Below are 15,943 nucleotides of genomic sequence, written 5' to 3'. Positions count from 1 at the left end.
CCGGCCCTGCGCGCGGCAGCACTCGCGGTCGCGGTGCTCGTGAACTCTCCCTCCCCCCCCATCCCATTGCAGTGCGCTGCCTTGTACGATGCTGAGCTTTTTTTTCCTTTTTRTTTCCCTCGTAAGCTCTTGGGGCTGTCGGGCCCGAAAGGGGTGTTTTGTCTCAGGTTTCCCCCATGCCCCGAGCGGCCCACAGCCTGACTCACACTGCACAGGCTCCTTGCACGCACGAGCCCTGAACTCTGGTTTAAAGCTGCAGAAACGGCAACACAAGCTCATACTTGTCCCAGAGGGATGGTGTCACCTTTGCAACACTTTACTGCAAGGGATGTAACCCAAGACAAGGAGCAGAGCATGCAGCGCGTTCCCACGCGCTGACTGGGCTTGCTTCCGGAGCGGCTTGGGCTCGTCCCACGCTGCAAAACCCCACGTGCCTGCAAAACGTGGGGCGCGCAGCAGCAAAACGCTCTGGTACTCCAGAGCCAAATGCCTCGGCGACAGGAGGCAAAGGCACAAGATGTGCCTGGTTTTCAACAGGATCTTTTGCAATTAAAAATATCTCCAGCTTTTCAGTGCAGAAGCCCTCCGGGAGTTCCTCTGACCCATCTGGCTGGCGGCGGCGAGGCAGCGGGGTCAGGGGGCTGTGTCTCAGGAGACTCCCAGACCCCGCTCGGGCTTGCACTGGAGTTTCAGATGAGGGTTAAAATCCAAGTAAAGAAAGCGGCAGCAGCCCGCCAAACGCTCGTGCGAGTGTGCAGCCCCAGCGTGCCGGCTGCTCTCCGGTCAGCCTCCCGTGCCCGGGGTTGAGGTTCGCTGCGTGGCCGCGGCCGGACCTGGTGCTGGGCCCTGGCGTGTCCGAGCGCTGCCGCGAGCCGGCGTGGAGGCGAACGCGGCCGGGTCCCAGCTCTGGGGCGAGGAGCCGGGAGGTGCTGTCTCCTTGCATTTGTTTTAATAACGCTAAGCACTGTCTCTCTTTTATTTGATAGTTATCAATGCTTTATCTCAGCGCTATTTCTTACAAGCCAGCGATCAAAAAGACCTGCAGGACTGGGTGGAGGCTCTGAACCGCGCCAGTAAGATTACGGTAGGTTGCACTATGTGTGTCTCCGGTGTCTCTGCGTCCTCCCGTGATGGGCTGTCAGATAAGCGTCTGGAAGGGCTGTGGGTCTTGTTCTTTCTCCGCTCTCCTCCTCCATCACCTTCCCCACCTGAGAAGCCYGCCAAGAAGTAGCGGTGGTGGCAAGGCTGACCCTGGAAATGTTTGGGCTGCAAGAGGTTTAGTGCCTCGTTTGCCATGCTGGCCCTGCCGCAAACGCCTAGTCAGGCTCCCGGGATGATGTTCTCTGTTAAACCTGGGATTTTGCTTCCCAGCTGCAGACCAGGGAAGAAGCTGAAACGCAGCTCTTGGCTGGCTGCTGCCCGGTCTCCTCGTCCTTCTGGAGCCCACGCCGCTTCCTTTGCCGCTGCGTAAAGCAGCGGCGAGGCTGGGCTGCAGCTCCTGAAACCCCTTCCTTCCCCCCGTGCCCCGGGGACGGCCCCCCGAGCAGCGATCTTGYGCAGATACCTCGTGTGGTTATGTGCTGTTCTGCAAGCGTGCAGGGCCCGGGTGATTTTAATTTAAGAAAGAAACYCTCTAAGCAGAGGAGGCAACCTGCAGGCAGTGAAGCCTTTCAGACCGTGGGGCCGGAAAGCTTTTTTGGCCATTTCCGAGGACTCAGGGCCAGAGAGCTAGGATCCTCCTGGTTCGGGTTTCCTTTGCTGCTGTTGGTGCGTCTCTGCCCTCCTTGTCCCAGCCACCGCACGGGACGGCGGCGGCACCCCGGGATGGCTGTGCTGGTGCTGACCCTGTCTGCATGCACGCCGGTGCTGCTTTTCCCGTGCTGCTCCTGGCCGGGATCCGCGCCGCACCGCTTCCCCGCTGCTGCCGTCAAACGGCTTCTTTCTTGTGCTGCAGCCCCTTACCCCACGGCGCGGTGGGACTCGGCTGGCAAGCTCCCCTTGTTCACTGCCGTATTCGTGCAACCAGAAATCAATGGTCGCTGACCCAGTAACTGYGGTGTCTTTGCTCCTCAGCTGCCCGCTGCTCCCGCGCCGAGGGCTGCTGCGCGCCCGGTCTGGCGCGGTGGCAATAAAAGCAGTGTCCGTGCACTGAGTAGCGAGYGCTCAGCTTGAGGAGGCGGGGTGGCGGGACTTCCCATCTAGGTGTTTAAGGCGCAGCTCTCTTCGTGGGCGCGGGACGTAAGGGTCCCTTGGAGAGCGTCGGGGAGCTGCCGGGTTCTGCGTGCTGGGCGTTAGCGGCACGGCAGCTGCCTTCCGCAGGTCTTTCCCGTCGCGGGACGTCCCGAAGGGACGGGGCCCCTTCGAAGCCGTGCGCCCAGCTGCTGCGCTGGGTCRGGCTTCGGGGGAGCTGCCTTCGGCCCCGAGTTACCGCCTCCCCGCAGCGCGCGGGCCGCTGCAGCCGCCCCCTCCCGCTGCAGCTTCCCGGTGTTCCCCGCTCGCGCCCGGATTTCCGTGGGCCGCCCTGCGCTGCAGCCCGGCTCCTGGCAGCCACGGGGGGCCCCCGCGAGAGCCCCCCGGCTTTCGGCGGGGCTGGACCCAGGCCAGCCCGCCGGCTCCGTCGGCAGCGCTCCGCAGGGCTGCCGTGCCGCCCGCGCCGCGCCGCCGGCTCCAGCACGGCCGTGCCGCAGCCCCGCGCCGGCGGAGCCCCTCCCTGCGCGGGGCAGGAAGGATGGGGCAGCGGTTAGGGTGCTGCTCCCGCCGCCGAGACATCCAGGTTCGCCTTCCGGTTCTCACAGCAACTTCTTCTCTCGCCCTGGCAAACCGCTGGTTCCTGCGTTTCCTGCCCGCCGGCGGGGGCTGCCCGGGACCCCGGCTGCCCGTGCCCGTGCCGTGCTCGGTCTGCACCGGGAGGCTCGCGCCGGTCCGCGGGGCAGGCAGCGCGGAGGCGGCCGCACTCCCCGTCCCCCCTCCCGCAGGTGCCCAAGGGCGGCAGCGTGCCGCCCGCCGCCGAGGTTGCCAAGCCGCCGGCGGTGGCCCAGGCGCAGGAGAAGAAGCCGCCGGTGGCCTACAAGACGGAGATCATCGGCGGAGTGGTGGTGCACACGCCCATCTCCATCAGCCAGGTGAGCGGCCGCGCGCCGTCCCGCCGCTCCCGGCCCTGCAGAACCCCGAGGGCGGCGGAAAGCGCCTGAGCTTGGGAATTCCTCCGAGTCCGCGGGCCGGCGGCAGGTTTTGGGAGCGCCGAGCGGGCTGGGCGCTGGCGTCGACGCGGCGCGGAGCCCGGCGCGGGGCGAAGCCCRGCGCGGGGCAGGCTCCCACCGGCGCGCTCGCTCTCGGTTGCAGAACGGAGGGGAAGGAGCGGAGGGCGGCGGCGACCTGGCCGCCCACCCGCTGCTGCGGCGCTCGCAGAGCTACATCCCCGCCTCGGCCGCCAAGCCGCCCGCCGGGCCCCCCGTCCTCAAGAGCGGCTACTGCGTGAAGCAGGGCAACGTGGTGAGTGCGCGGCCGAGCCCCGCGGGCACTGGCCTCCCCGCGTCGCCGGGGCTGAACGAGGCTCCTCCTGGGCGCGGGAGCTGCAGCGACGTCCAGCTGAACGGTGGCTTTGGACGGGCCCCTTCCCGGGGAACGGGGTGCCCGGTGGGGGGGAGGTGCTGGGGGGGTGATGCTGGGGGGGTTGCTCACAGGGATGCTGGGGGGAACCGGGACGCTCTCAGAGATGCCGTGAGTGGGAGGGGAGGGAAGGATGCCCACAGGGATGCCGTGGGGAGCTGGGACACCCACAGGGATGCTGTTGTGGGGGGGGGGGAAGGACGCCCACAGGGATGCCTTGAAGTGGGGGGGGACAAGCTCTCGGGGATGCCATGGCAGGGCCCGGGATGCTGGCAGGGATGCTCAGGACATCAGGCCACGAGAGCTTGTCCCTAGCATGGGGAGAGCGTCGGAGGCCAGCGCTCAAGGGTTTCCTCCTCTGTCTTCCAGAGGAAGAGCTGGAAGCGTCGATACTTCGTTCTCGATGAATTTTCCATCAGCTACTTCAAGTGCGAGCAGGTGAGCAGCCCTCCCCAGCTCCATCCCTCCCGGGATGGCTGCRCCYGGCTCCGCTCCCCAGCYGCCGCTGCAGGAGGAGGGAGGTCGCCCTCGGGCGCTAGCCCGAGTGCTGTGGCTGCCTGCACGCCCGGGGGCCGGCAGGACGAGCCACCGTCTCCCCCTCGCCTCCGCAGGACAAGGAGCCCTTGCGGTCGATCCTCCTGAAGGACGTGTGCAAGACCCACGAGTGCTTGGTCAAGTCTGGGTAACGCTTCGTCCCGCGTTTCCATCGTGCTGCTGCGGGTGCCCCGGCACCGGGGCCGCTCGTGGGCCCCTTCCCGGCGTCCGGCCGCGGGGAGCGCGCAGCGCCGCGGCGCGGGAGCACCAGGACGGGGCAAAACGCGCCGGGACACGCCGCCCTGCCTTGTTTCGGCTGCGTCCGGAGCTCTTCTCCCCTCGCTCCCCTCCCGATCGCAGATTTCCCTCCTTCTCTCCTGGAAGCCCTCTCTCTCGGCTGCCACGATGGTTAGAGGGTCTCGGAGCAGTCGGCCCTTCTCTTCCCCCTGCCCCTCCTGCAATTCCTTCTCTGCAGTTCTTATTTCTCCTCTCYCCAGGCAACCTGCAAATACCTGCGTCCCTTCCTCCCCGCGAGCATCCTGGCCGCAGGACGTTCTCTCCTGCATTCTCCCTCGTGCCCATAGCCCTCTTCGTGGGTAGACGTGCTAGCACAGCCCTCATCTCCTTAGATTAAGGAATAAGCAGAGGCGCACAGCAAATAGCATTGCAGTACACAAGAGCGAAACAGCTGAACGTCTTAGAGGCGTTTTCCTTAAACTGACACGGGCGTCTACGCCTGTGGTCTGGGGAACAATTTACTGCACCTAATGCTGGTAAAATCAAAGTAATTTAAAGACTTGCAGTGAAAAGCAAACTAAGAAATCAAACTTCTTTAGCTAATGTAAGAACATAATTTATTAGTAAATCCAGGAATTATTTATAAATTATACTAAGTTCAAATTTTAAACCACCTATAAATGTGGATCCGGATTGTGGATGTGGGAGGAGGTGGTTGGTGTGGCTGCGGACTACAGAAGCCGAAATGCCTCTGTAGATAGAGGTAATGCTCTCCGAGGAGCTGGAGCCTTGTTCTTGAATCTTGATGAGACCCACGGGCTGCCCTGAGCAGTTTTCCTCAGCACAGCCTAGATGTGAACGTAAATCAGGAATTTTGGTATCTGTGGTGACTTCTGCGTGATGGCTCTTTCTCGCTGTTCCTAGCGACCTCCTAATGCGGGACAACCTCTTCGAGATTATAACCAGCTCCAGGACGTTCTACGTCCAGGTAAGCCGGCCGAAGCGAGGCGCTTCGGAAGCGCCCCGGAGCGCGTCCCGCCCTGGGAGCGCCGCGTTCCCGGCGGTCGCTTCCTTCCCAGAGCTGCCGCCCGGGGCGGGCGGTTGCGGGCTCGGGCGGAAAGCTGCGCGCTCCGCGCCGTGCGCGGCTGCGGCCCGCGGGCTCGCTCCGCCGGAGCCCTGCGCAGAGGCGGAGGCAGGTCCCACCGTGGCTGCGTGTTTTGCAGGCAGACAGCCCCGAGGACATGCACAGCTGGATCCGAGCAATCGCAGGGGCAGTCCAGGCCCTGAAAACCCGCCCCAGGGTAGGTCACACCCCTTCTGCTTCATATTTAGTGTTTATTGAAGATTATGCCAACTTGTATTTTTGTAGTGGCTTGTGTAAACACTCGGAGCTAGCCTKTTTCCAGGATGAGATCCTTACCGTCTCTGGGTTTGTTTACCAGTCACTTGAAAAGTTTCCTTAAAAAAGAGAGATTCAGTCCCGAAACCCGCCCTGGTCCGCTCCGCTCTCTGCAGCTTGAGCGGGAGACTGACTAATGGCAAAGGACAGTTTAATTCCGGTTTTTGGTTTGCTTCGTTTCCCCCCATTCCTGCCGAGCGTGCAAAGGGCGTAGCCCCAGTCCCCAGAGCTCTGCACGTTACTCGCCGCAGTTGCATGCGCAGGGAAACGGCAGCCCGCGCTCGTTCTGTGCGTGTCTCTGCAGGAAATCTCCTTCATGAGGTCCACGTCCATGATCAAGCCTGGAGGCTCCAGCCTGTCCAGCTCCTCAACCCCTTCCTTGTCCCAGCTGAGGCAGCCGGCGGAGGAGCGCAGGGCGCTTTGCAAAGCCCCCTCGACCTCGGCCTGGCAGCCGTGGACGCCCGTGCCGCGGCCGGAGGGCAAGCAGCCCGCGGCGGAGGAGATGCCCGGGCAGCTGAGGGACTCGGTGTTCCTGCCGGCCTTCGCCGAGCGCGACGATGCCGCCGCCGCGGCGCAGGGCAAGCGCGTGCGGCACAGATCCGAGCCCCAGCATCCGAAGGAGAAGCCGTTCGCCTTCGACCTGGACGACGACAGCATCCGGACCTCGGACGTGTAACGCGGCGCAGAGCCGCGCCGAGGCTCCTCTCCGGGACGCGGGGACGCCCGCCGGGCTGCGGCCGTGGCTCTCCGCGTTGGCTGCGCTGGAAAAGCTGGTCCCCTCGGTACTTCTGATGACGTGCGTCCGCTCAGCGCTTTGGGCCAAATTTATCCCGTTGCCTTTACRGGGATGAAATTGGCCCGTTTCCTCCACTGCAGCTCTTCCTGGTGACACAAGATTCAGCCAGACCCGCTTGCTCCGTGTCCCCGCTCTCCCAGCGGGAAGCGAGGGCTCGTTTTCCGGCAGCCCCGCCGGCGTCGCGGCAAGCCTGACGGAGGCCGGCCGCGGGAGCGATCTGCAGCCGCGGTAGCTGTTTGGGTGTTGTGGGAAGCTGCTGCAGCGCAGGGTGACCTTGCACGCGTTTTGCGCCTCCGTCGTCGTCTCTTTACGAAGKGGGGAACGTCGGGGCCTGGCGGAGGTGCGTCCTGTTCTGCAAACGCGTAATTTCCGTGAGGAGGCRAACCTGGAGGAAACGGCAGGAGATCTCAGAGGCACGAAGGGAGACCGAGGTGACCTTCCCCGTGCTTAGCGGCGGAGCACGCATCTGCCCTTGGTGCTGCTCGCCCTTCCCCGAACAGCCCCGCTACGGAGCCAGGGAGACGCCCGCCRCGCTGCTGCGCTCGCCAGAAGAAAAAGCACGGCAGCTTCAACGTTGACATCTTCCTTTCCAGGAGACCAGCTCTTTACACTGCCTGACTARTGGTATATTAACAAATCTGTTTGCTTTTAATTAATTCTTTTTGTATCTGTGGCCATTGTATCATGTTAAACTCTGGCAGACTGTGTTCGAGAGCCTAGGAAAAGTTTATTGGTACTTTTAAATGTGAGTCAAGGTTAGGACCACTTCTTGGCAGACTGCAAGYGTAACAGTGACTACAGGTAACAGGACTATTCTCAGGTAAATTTTCAGTTTTGCACTGCATACRTTTRGGCATCAAAAATATTACGTGCCTGAGCGGTGAAGTGCTTTTAAYGAAAGRYAATGAAAGCAGAGTATTTAAATGAAACTCGGAAGACTTGTCCAACCAACTTGCCTGTTGCCTGAYGTGAAATGAGAATGAGCAGAACTCTTTTTAAGCAATGTGAACGTGTAATTTCCGTAAGCAAATAAGCTCGTATGCGAGGTGTGAYGAGCAGTGCGGAGAAAATGCGCGTGCTCCCTGGGCAGAGAGGTGGTCTGAAATCTTGGCCCRTGAAAGGCGCGTGTGACGCCGGGGCGCGGGGAGGGACGGCTCCTTCCCAGCCCTCGCTCCCGGAGCGCTCGCCGCCGGAGCGCCGCRTCGAGCCCCTGCCGTCGCGCCGGCTGCTTCGCCCGTGTTTTGAGTTCGGTCTCGGTCTGGGATTGAGCGGAGCTTTATCGCGGTTGAGCATTGATGAGGCCTGATTGATCTCATAACGAGATTAAAATCTCATCTTCCCGCTTCAGTCTCTTTTAGTTTCTGAAGGCCTGCTTATCCAGCCAAGCTCTGCTGGAAGTCTAGATAAAAGGATGTTGAAACGTGGCTCAGAGCCGTTATTAAACGGGATGGAAAGCCTGAACGGAGAGCCGCAGGGTCTTGGGTGCTGCCGGCTTTCTGCAAGCTGCCCGTCTCTGCGACGGGTAAGGTTTGGGCCTTCTCCTGAAAGTCACGCTCGGAGRCGAGAGTCCGGAGAGGAATGCTACACTTTGCCGTGCTCTGCAGGCTTTCTTTYTCCCACCTCTTTGTGCCGGTCCTGTGTCAAACATGCTGCTGTTACAGAAACCATGTTTACGGCCACGGCGTGACCTTGCAATGGAACGGAGTTTTGGGGTTGTTTTACATCCCTTGCCCATGGTCGTGTTTTCAAAGCCAAGCTAAGGTCGGGCACGTGTTGCTCTAGGGGACAGGACCCTTCTTGGATGCTGTAGTGATGCCTGGAGAAAGTCRACAGTGACACGACTAGATTCAGCCTGAGCGCAGCTGCATTTCTTCCGAGTTCGAAGAAGCAGTTGTTATGTTGTCTGATTGCATTATTTTGCTTCCCCRTGTTTCTGTTCTAGTTCATGGAGAAGCATGAAAGGTACACTTTATATAGCCTGTGTAATATAGTGAATAAGGCCTCCCAGATTCTTAACATAGAAGTGGCTTTGCGTGGAGATGTTGGAAAACGTTGAAACTATGAAAATGAGAGGGAATCAATGCAAATGGTACAGGGAGAATATTAATACTTGTTATTTAATTGTATAAAACTAGGTTTTGCTGTTCTTTTTTCTTTCCTTTTTGCTTTATTTGCACTAGTATTTGAAATCTTGTTTTGGCTGAACTGCTATTTGGCTAGTAAAATGTTCTATTTCAAAAAACTTTTGATAATTTGGTATGACTATAAATGATAGAGTTACAGCATTTAGTGATATCAATGCTCTGACCTCATTTTTGGAAAACATTAAGTACACAGAGACTATGCTTAATTTGTGCAAGGCTTCAAAAACATGAAATACTGAGTATTTTTGTTGCTTTGTAATTGCAAAGTTTCCTCAGGCTTGGGATGGTAAAGTTGGAGCCTGTTGCACAACTATAGTTAGTTATCCAGGTGGAGAAACTGCAATGGCTCCAGTGCTATTGCAACATTATTGTTTCTCTTCTTTCCACCCTTCCTGYATCTTCAGGACAGCAAAAAGGGCTGAATGATAGCACGTGAGCATGAGATTAAAACAAACCCATTCAAAGTCAATCCATATTCCAAACCAATCCATAACACCCTTTTTCAGGCGTTACGTGCACCCCTGCTGTCTCTCTTATGGAAGAGGATTTCTCTTCCCTCCCTCCCCAACGCCCAAGGACCGGACTGTAATGCTAGCAGTGAACAGCCAGGGCGCGAGGGAGCTTTGCAGCATTCTTCTAAGGAAATGTTAGCACTTGCGCTGTGTGTTTGCGTCGCAGCAGTCCTGCCTGTGGATGAATGCATCACCCTGCTAGACACCCCTGGGCCGTGCATGGGCCCTTCCGAGAGTGATTTACTGTGAGTGTTCCCTGCTTTTGCAGACAGGTGAGCGTAGATTTAGGGTAACTTGTATGGAAATAAAGATGTGAGAAATGAGTTTGCTCTTTTATACAAAAACTCCCAAAACGGTTTCAGCCATTTCTATAGGTACTGGCTGTGTATTTTAAGTGCTCTTATGGACCAGGGTACCTCGCGGTGGGTGATGTTCCACCTAACTCTTGTGGTGTTGATTACCTGCAACCCGCTCTCTCGCATGTAGATGCTGGCTGCCAGGAGATGAAACTCCTTTTCTTCCCCTGTATCTTTAAATAAAGAAGGAAATCCTAGTAACTTTTCCAGACTGTCTGTTGGCATTATGTGTTTTGGGYCATGATTCCTCGGGGGCTGAACGTCACCTTTGCCGGGGAGAACAGGACAGCGGCCACAGCAGAGCCTCCATGCCCCTGATGCTGAGAAACAGTAACTGTGCTCTCAAGAAATGGTGAAAAAAACATACTATTTTTCAGGTGGGATCCAGAGGGGCCTGCTTTCAGGGCTGACTTACAAGCAGCCTGGGTTTGTACTGCAAAGCATCATTTTCACTGTCAAGAGTAGCACTGAGTTGTTAATACAGCCCTGCATGACTTTGCCTAACTGTAGCGGGAGTTTCTCTTCAGAAACTTCAGTAATGAGGATCAAATCGTTCTTTTCTTTCCTTTTGTGAAGTCTCTCCTGCTTCCCTCTCCTCCCTTTCCCACTTTGTGTGACAAAATGAACTCCATGGGCTGGGCAGTTTGTTGCTGGCATGTGGAAAAGCACGTGAAGTAAATACTGCTCTTCTGCACAAAGGTAAGTCTTAAACGCAGAGTGRGAATGAGCGTCACTTTCATTAAAGATAGAAACATGGAAGTGACTATTTTTGAACCTGGTTTTTGAAAGCCTGGCAAGTAATCCCTCCTCCCCTCCTCTCCAGCTGTCTTGTAAGACTGGCTTTCAAGCTAAATTCCCCATTAAAGTGAATCAGAATTCCACTTAAAATGAGTGGGTACTCATTAAAAATGTGTACTGGACTGAAAACATTAGAGATGATTCAGACTGCACACTGATGTATAATCACACCTGTAAAGGCAGCATGGTAAAGATTCTTCCCCAGCTATAAAGGGAAAGAATGGATAATATTTCTGGCAGGTGTTTGAGAGTTCATAAATAATTCTTGGTGTGTGTTTTAAACAGCAGAGAAAAGATGAATGTCAGGTGCCATGAACTTTAGTCCTACTGCATGATCAGGCAAGCTGTATTGTGAACAGGAGTGCATTACTATCACCTGGAGAGCATGAGGGGGTTATCAAAAGCCCTCCCTTAAAAACAGGCGATGCTGCTCGTATGGAATAAGGTGAGACTAAACTTGCTGCATCACAATTTGAAAATGTTTTGTGTGGTCTGAGCTGTCTGCTAGTTTACCCTGCATGTTTGTACCCAAGTGTATCGGGTGAGGGCTCACTGGCACATTGTGTACATACACGTAACTGAGTTTACCTTTCTTTGATGTCCTGATGTTGCACCCCTACAGCACCTATTTGCTGCCTCCTGTAGCTGGATTGGTTAGCTTTCAGAGAGCTCATCCTCAAAGATTCAAAGAAAGTTGTGATCTGAAGGAGCCCTGCAGTGTAAAGACAGCTCCTTCTTTCAGAGGTCAGTAGCTGAACACTAACCCCCCCAGACCTCAGAGGGCTTAGGATTTTTTTTCAGCCTTGATTGTGCCACTTAGTTCCTGCCCCTGGAGCCTGTTGGCACCAGCGGGAGGGGTTGGGGTTTAGTGCCTACCCAGTCAGCCTCGCTGCTCTGGCTTGTCCCCAGCCTGCTCTGCCTCTGCTGCTGCTGGGAAGCTCCTCCAGCCTCTGAGCRGGAGAGTTTTACTGTTGAGCTTGTCAGTCCCTTCTCCTTGGAAAACCTCGTGACGATGGGCATTGGGAGCAGCACGCAGAGAGCTCGGCCCGAAGGTCTCAGGTGTGGAGTACACTCAGACGTCATCATCAATGTAAGATCAAACTCCAGACTTTCCCTGGGGGYTCAGGAACTGCAGGCAGCACGGAATTCTTTGGTCAGATTTAAGTGRGTTTCCTTGCCGCCTAAAGAGCGATGCCCCAGCAATTCCCAGGTTTGGGCTGAGAGATCCACTCTGTAATTAGCAATTGCCTCACGGGCGCCTCTCCTCTGTGTGTTCACGTCCATGCAGCAATCGGAGCATACCACACRGGGAAGTCGCATCCAGGAAGTGTCGAGTCTTGGCTGCTCTTGCTGTAGTTAAGATTCTGGAATAGAGGAGAACCAGCTACGCTGACCTAACAACAAGGAGAAGGTCTATGGCTTAGTTTGGAACTGCTGTGACACAAGTGGCTCTGCAGTAAGCTCAGACTTGTCCCTGCCTGTCACTGACGGGTGCCATGGCTCACGAGCAAAGGATGGGGATCTGCTTTGCGCCCTTCTGATGGAGGAGTGTCATGCCCACCTCTTGTCCCTTGCATCCTGCAAACCTCTCAGCACTCACTGTTTGGGAGTTTGTTTCTGAAGTGATCCAAGAACTGCTGCAGCAAGGTAGGAATCTAAAAATAATGGCTCTGATATCAATCTCTACATGGGTAGTGCAGAGGTTTCTTCAAAGTGTCTCTTGCACTGTTTGGAAGGAAATACTATACAAAGATTCGCATCTCTGAATGCAGGGTGAATGCGCCTTGCATAAAGGCCACTGCAGCAGCTGTTGGAGCACTTCCAGTTGATTCACATTACCCTCATACCTTTACCACAAAAAAGACACAGAATACTGTCAAAGACTGAGTAACTTAAATATGTACTCGTGAAAGCCTCATTTTGCTTTCTGGAATTAGACAAAATTCCTTTCTGCTTTCAGTGAGAGTATTAGCTGAGTATGATTTTGTGCTTTCTGTTAGGGCAAGATCTATCATTTTAACAGGCAGCCAAATTGTAGGTGCAAAGCAAGTATGTTTCAAGTGTAACCTGCACTGTGTKAACAGTGCTGAGGTCAGAGAAGATACAGGAGAAGCAGAAAAACATCAAGTGTCCAGGTATCAAGGTGGCTGAATTCTGATTATTTTAAGCCAGAACAGAGAATTCTTTTGAAGCTTCAGCTTAGTTTTGAATTAAAAAATTGGAACGGAAGTTCTGATTCTAGTCTTGACAGATACTATGCACAGTGGTGGTAGGGAAATGACAATTACTTTTGCCTTTCTGAACATAAGAGCAGGAGGAAAGATATTAGACCAATACCCGAGAGTCGTCTTTCTCAGTTTAGTCAATGACCATCTCATATATGAAAAGAATTTGAGATCCTGCTGTTAGCTGGCAGCTGCTAGGCTTAGAACATGGAGAGATGTTAATGAAGATGGGCTTATGCATACAGAATTATTTTTTTCTTTCTGACTTGCACCATTTTTTTTTCCACAATGGGCTTTTCAGCCCAGTTATTCAACTGGTCTAAAGAATGTGGTAGTTTTATGAAGTAGGCTCCCCACACGCACTGCCCTGAGACCAAAACAAAGCTGCCAAATTCAGTTTGCTTGTGACCTAAATGGGATATAAATCCCATTCCCCAGAGAGGAGGAGTTGTTGCAAGAAACCACAAACCAAAACTAGAATGGGCACAATTCCATGACTATTTGAACCTCTCTGTAGTTCCACTGAAGACAGAAGTAGAAGTAATCCAGGCAGAAATTAGCCAAATGCAGACTGCAGGGTCTGGAATTTGCAAAACTCTGAGAATGGAAAGGTTAAGTTTGCTTTATTTTACGTCAAATGCTACTGGACTTTTACATATGTGGATTTCATGTCTGCTTCTGGGTCTGTGTGATTTACTGTAGCTTCCTTTTCCCATTTTTATTCAACTCAGTTTTCAAACTGCAACTGGTAGGACTTCCTCTTTTGTGTATCTAGCTGCCTGAAACTTCTACTCATTTCTGTAGTACATGCATTGTATATTGTACTCTGAAACAATGCTTTGTGCAGAGGACTGACTAGCATGTGGCTGTAYGAGATGTGGGATTAACTCTTCTCCAATTCTCCCCCCTTCCCRGCAATTTGATGGCTCCCGACCATTCCCTGCAGCTCATGAGTGGAACTAAGCCTTCCATCGCTAATGAGGCAAAGCTTTTATTTGGCACTTTTGTGCATTTGCCATCAATTAACTGGGGCAGAAGCTTATGAATCAGGACTAATCTTGTCACTGACATAAATATGTGCAATATCCCTAACTCCTCAGGTGCTGAGTTGATTTGCTTCATCTAAGAACATTACCAGAATCTGCAAATAAAGCTCTGTGATAGAATAACTGTAAAACACAAATGCGTGTCACTGAATGCTTCTGAGTTTTAAAGAACACATATCTAAGAGCAGCAAAAAATATGCAGCCTGCTGCACAGGCATTATGATGAAATACCTTTTGAAAAGCAAATGTTATTTAAGCGAAGATCATCAAAATAGATTTCAAATGTAGCTAAGGCTTGCATGGTCAGGAATCTTGCAGTTCCTGAGGATCAACTTACAGTTACCATAACCTAGTTTAGACGGTTCAATTACAGTTGTACACAGTAGGCCACTGTGAAACTGCCACACTGTGGCTGTAGAAAGTATTGGTTTTAGCTATGTAGAAGTGAAATATTTTTCCTCGTCTATTATAAAAACTCTAGTTTCATTACAGTTCTGGTATGAGAGATGGTGATGTAATTATTGCCATTAATGGGAAAATGGTCACTTCCACTGAGGATACAAGTGAAACCATTAAAAAAGTAATGTCCTTTCAGTTGTAGTTTGCCAAGAAATGAAGATGCCTGCCTGACTGTAATTACAGATGAAATCAATGAAGAACCTCCTTTCATTAGAACTATTTTCCCTCAGCTAAGTTGGACTTAAGTTTAAGACTGAATATTTAACTTTCTAAATTTTTCACTACTAGAACAACAAGTTAACAGACCCTAATTATTGGAAAGCAGCAAATACAAACCTCAGGTCATACTTCTTCATAACTATCCAAAGAATGAAGTAACATGAGAAATGATAATGACTTGGAAAAATATTTCACCTCAAGCACATAGGTAGGAGAATAGCCGGTGTACAACAGTGTCTAGCATTAACGGTAGCTGTCTTCTGTAGAGTTTATGAATTTTACAAGGTATATTAGAGRGTATTAATTCCCTTCTATGCCATTGAACATGTCTATTTTGCCTTTCACACTTTTAATGGCTACCTCTCAAATGGTAACTATCACATGTCTAATCTCTGCTGTGGTCTGTTTTTGTCCACCAGCTCATGCCCTGTGACCTATTCTGCAGAGCCCGCATGTAGCTATAATACCACGCAAAATGCCCTYGGCTACGAAGGGAGGAGGACAGGAAGAAGAACAGGTAATCTTAATACAGCCAAGGTACAACTTTGGAATAGTTGCAATGTCTGCAGATAATGCTGTTAGAACACTACCATGCTGGGGAAGATAATAAACGGAAATTAGTGCTTCTTTCATGAAGCCTGAATCGCAGCTTTATTTGCTGCACTGTGCCAGCCTGGAAAGAACAGAAATTTATATTCTCCAGAAGGATGAAGTTTATACTAAGCAACCTAATTCAGCTTCCCAGCTTTCAACAAATAGTGAATATAATCTTAAGCAAACAACTTGGAAGTAGAGCTTATCGTTTTGCCACAGGCTCTGTAATATCTTTAAGTTACAGAACTTTATTTATTTAATTTTTTTAAGCCTAGTAACACAAAGCCACAGCTTCCACCTCTAACTGCATCCTCATTTGGTTGTATGTACTCTAATGTTAAGAATAAGTCCAGTCATATGCTCAAACAATTACAGAAATGAAGTTCAGTAACAGCTCTCTTTCCACACTTTATTTTAAGATTTATTTGTGTTTGTAAGGCCTAATTTTTAAAGTGTTACCTGCTGGAGGAGGAAAATTCCAGATTATTTTAAACAAGCAAGATGCACAGCGATGTTCAAYATTTAAATTAAATCCAAGACACGCACAGAAGAGCTAGCAAGAATACCTGCTCTGCAAATTAACTTACAGCTTTGTAAATGCATGTCTGTATATGGCAGAAACCTCCAAGAGAAGCCTGTTCCGATGCTACAGAGCAGATGCAGAAGTCTGTCTCCAAGCCCGCAGAGATGCGGCTGGCTTCTCTGGGGATCAGCTCTCGGGAACTGCCTTCGCGCCTGTCAATAAACCGTGCACCAGTTGCTGCCATCGCTGGGCATCAGCCCGCCGGTGATGAGAAGAATCAGATCAACAAACCACCAGATGCCCAGTCCTCCGAGCGTCAGCAGCTTCCCCACGGCTGTCCCCGTGTGGCCCAGGCAGAACCGGTCCACGCCGAAGCAGCCCAGGAAGAAGGAGTAGAGCAAGGTGGTAATGAAGTAGTGTCCGGTGTACCTGCAGGCGAGGCGGCGGGCAGCGCGTCAGGCGGGGAGCGCGGCCCGGGCCCGGGGGCCGCCG

The 15,943-nt window shown here is 53.2% G+C and overlaps 1 protein-coding gene across 1 annotated transcript in view; it reads left to right on the top strand.

Moving 5' to 3' along the window:
• The window catches only part of PLEKHA2 (pleckstrin homology domain containing A2), a 13,188-nt gene extending 3,400 nt beyond the window's left edge, over window positions 1-9,788 (top strand). Inside the window, exons 4-11 of the mRNA XM_085304157.1 lie at window positions 987-1,084; window positions 2,976-3,122; window positions 3,343-3,492; window positions 3,979-4,047; window positions 4,221-4,291; window positions 5,305-5,368; window positions 5,604-5,681; window positions 6,084-9,788. Coding sequence (XP_085160283.1) covers window positions 987-1,084; window positions 2,976-3,122; window positions 3,343-3,492; window positions 3,979-4,047; window positions 4,221-4,291; window positions 5,305-5,368; window positions 5,604-5,681; window positions 6,084-6,455 — 1,049 coding nt within the window. The 3' untranslated portion in view covers window positions 6,456-9,788. The remainder of the gene's footprint in view (window positions 1-986; window positions 1,085-2,975; window positions 3,123-3,342; window positions 3,493-3,978; window positions 4,048-4,220; window positions 4,292-5,304; window positions 5,369-5,603; window positions 5,682-6,083) is intronic.
• The last annotated feature ends 6,155 nt before the right edge of the window (window positions 9,789-15,943 follow it).

The sequence above is a fragment of the Rhea americana genome, unplaced genomic scaffold, assembly GCF_003343005.1.
Source record: "Rhea americana isolate MKP2758 unplaced genomic scaffold, rheAme1 scaffold_204, whole genome shotgun sequence".
Taxonomy (NCBI): domain Eukaryota; kingdom Metazoa; phylum Chordata; class Aves; order Rheiformes; family Rheidae; genus Rhea; species Rhea americana.
The sequence above is the reverse complement of the archived record's forward strand: the minus strand, read 5'-3'. Positions and strand labels throughout refer to the sequence as shown.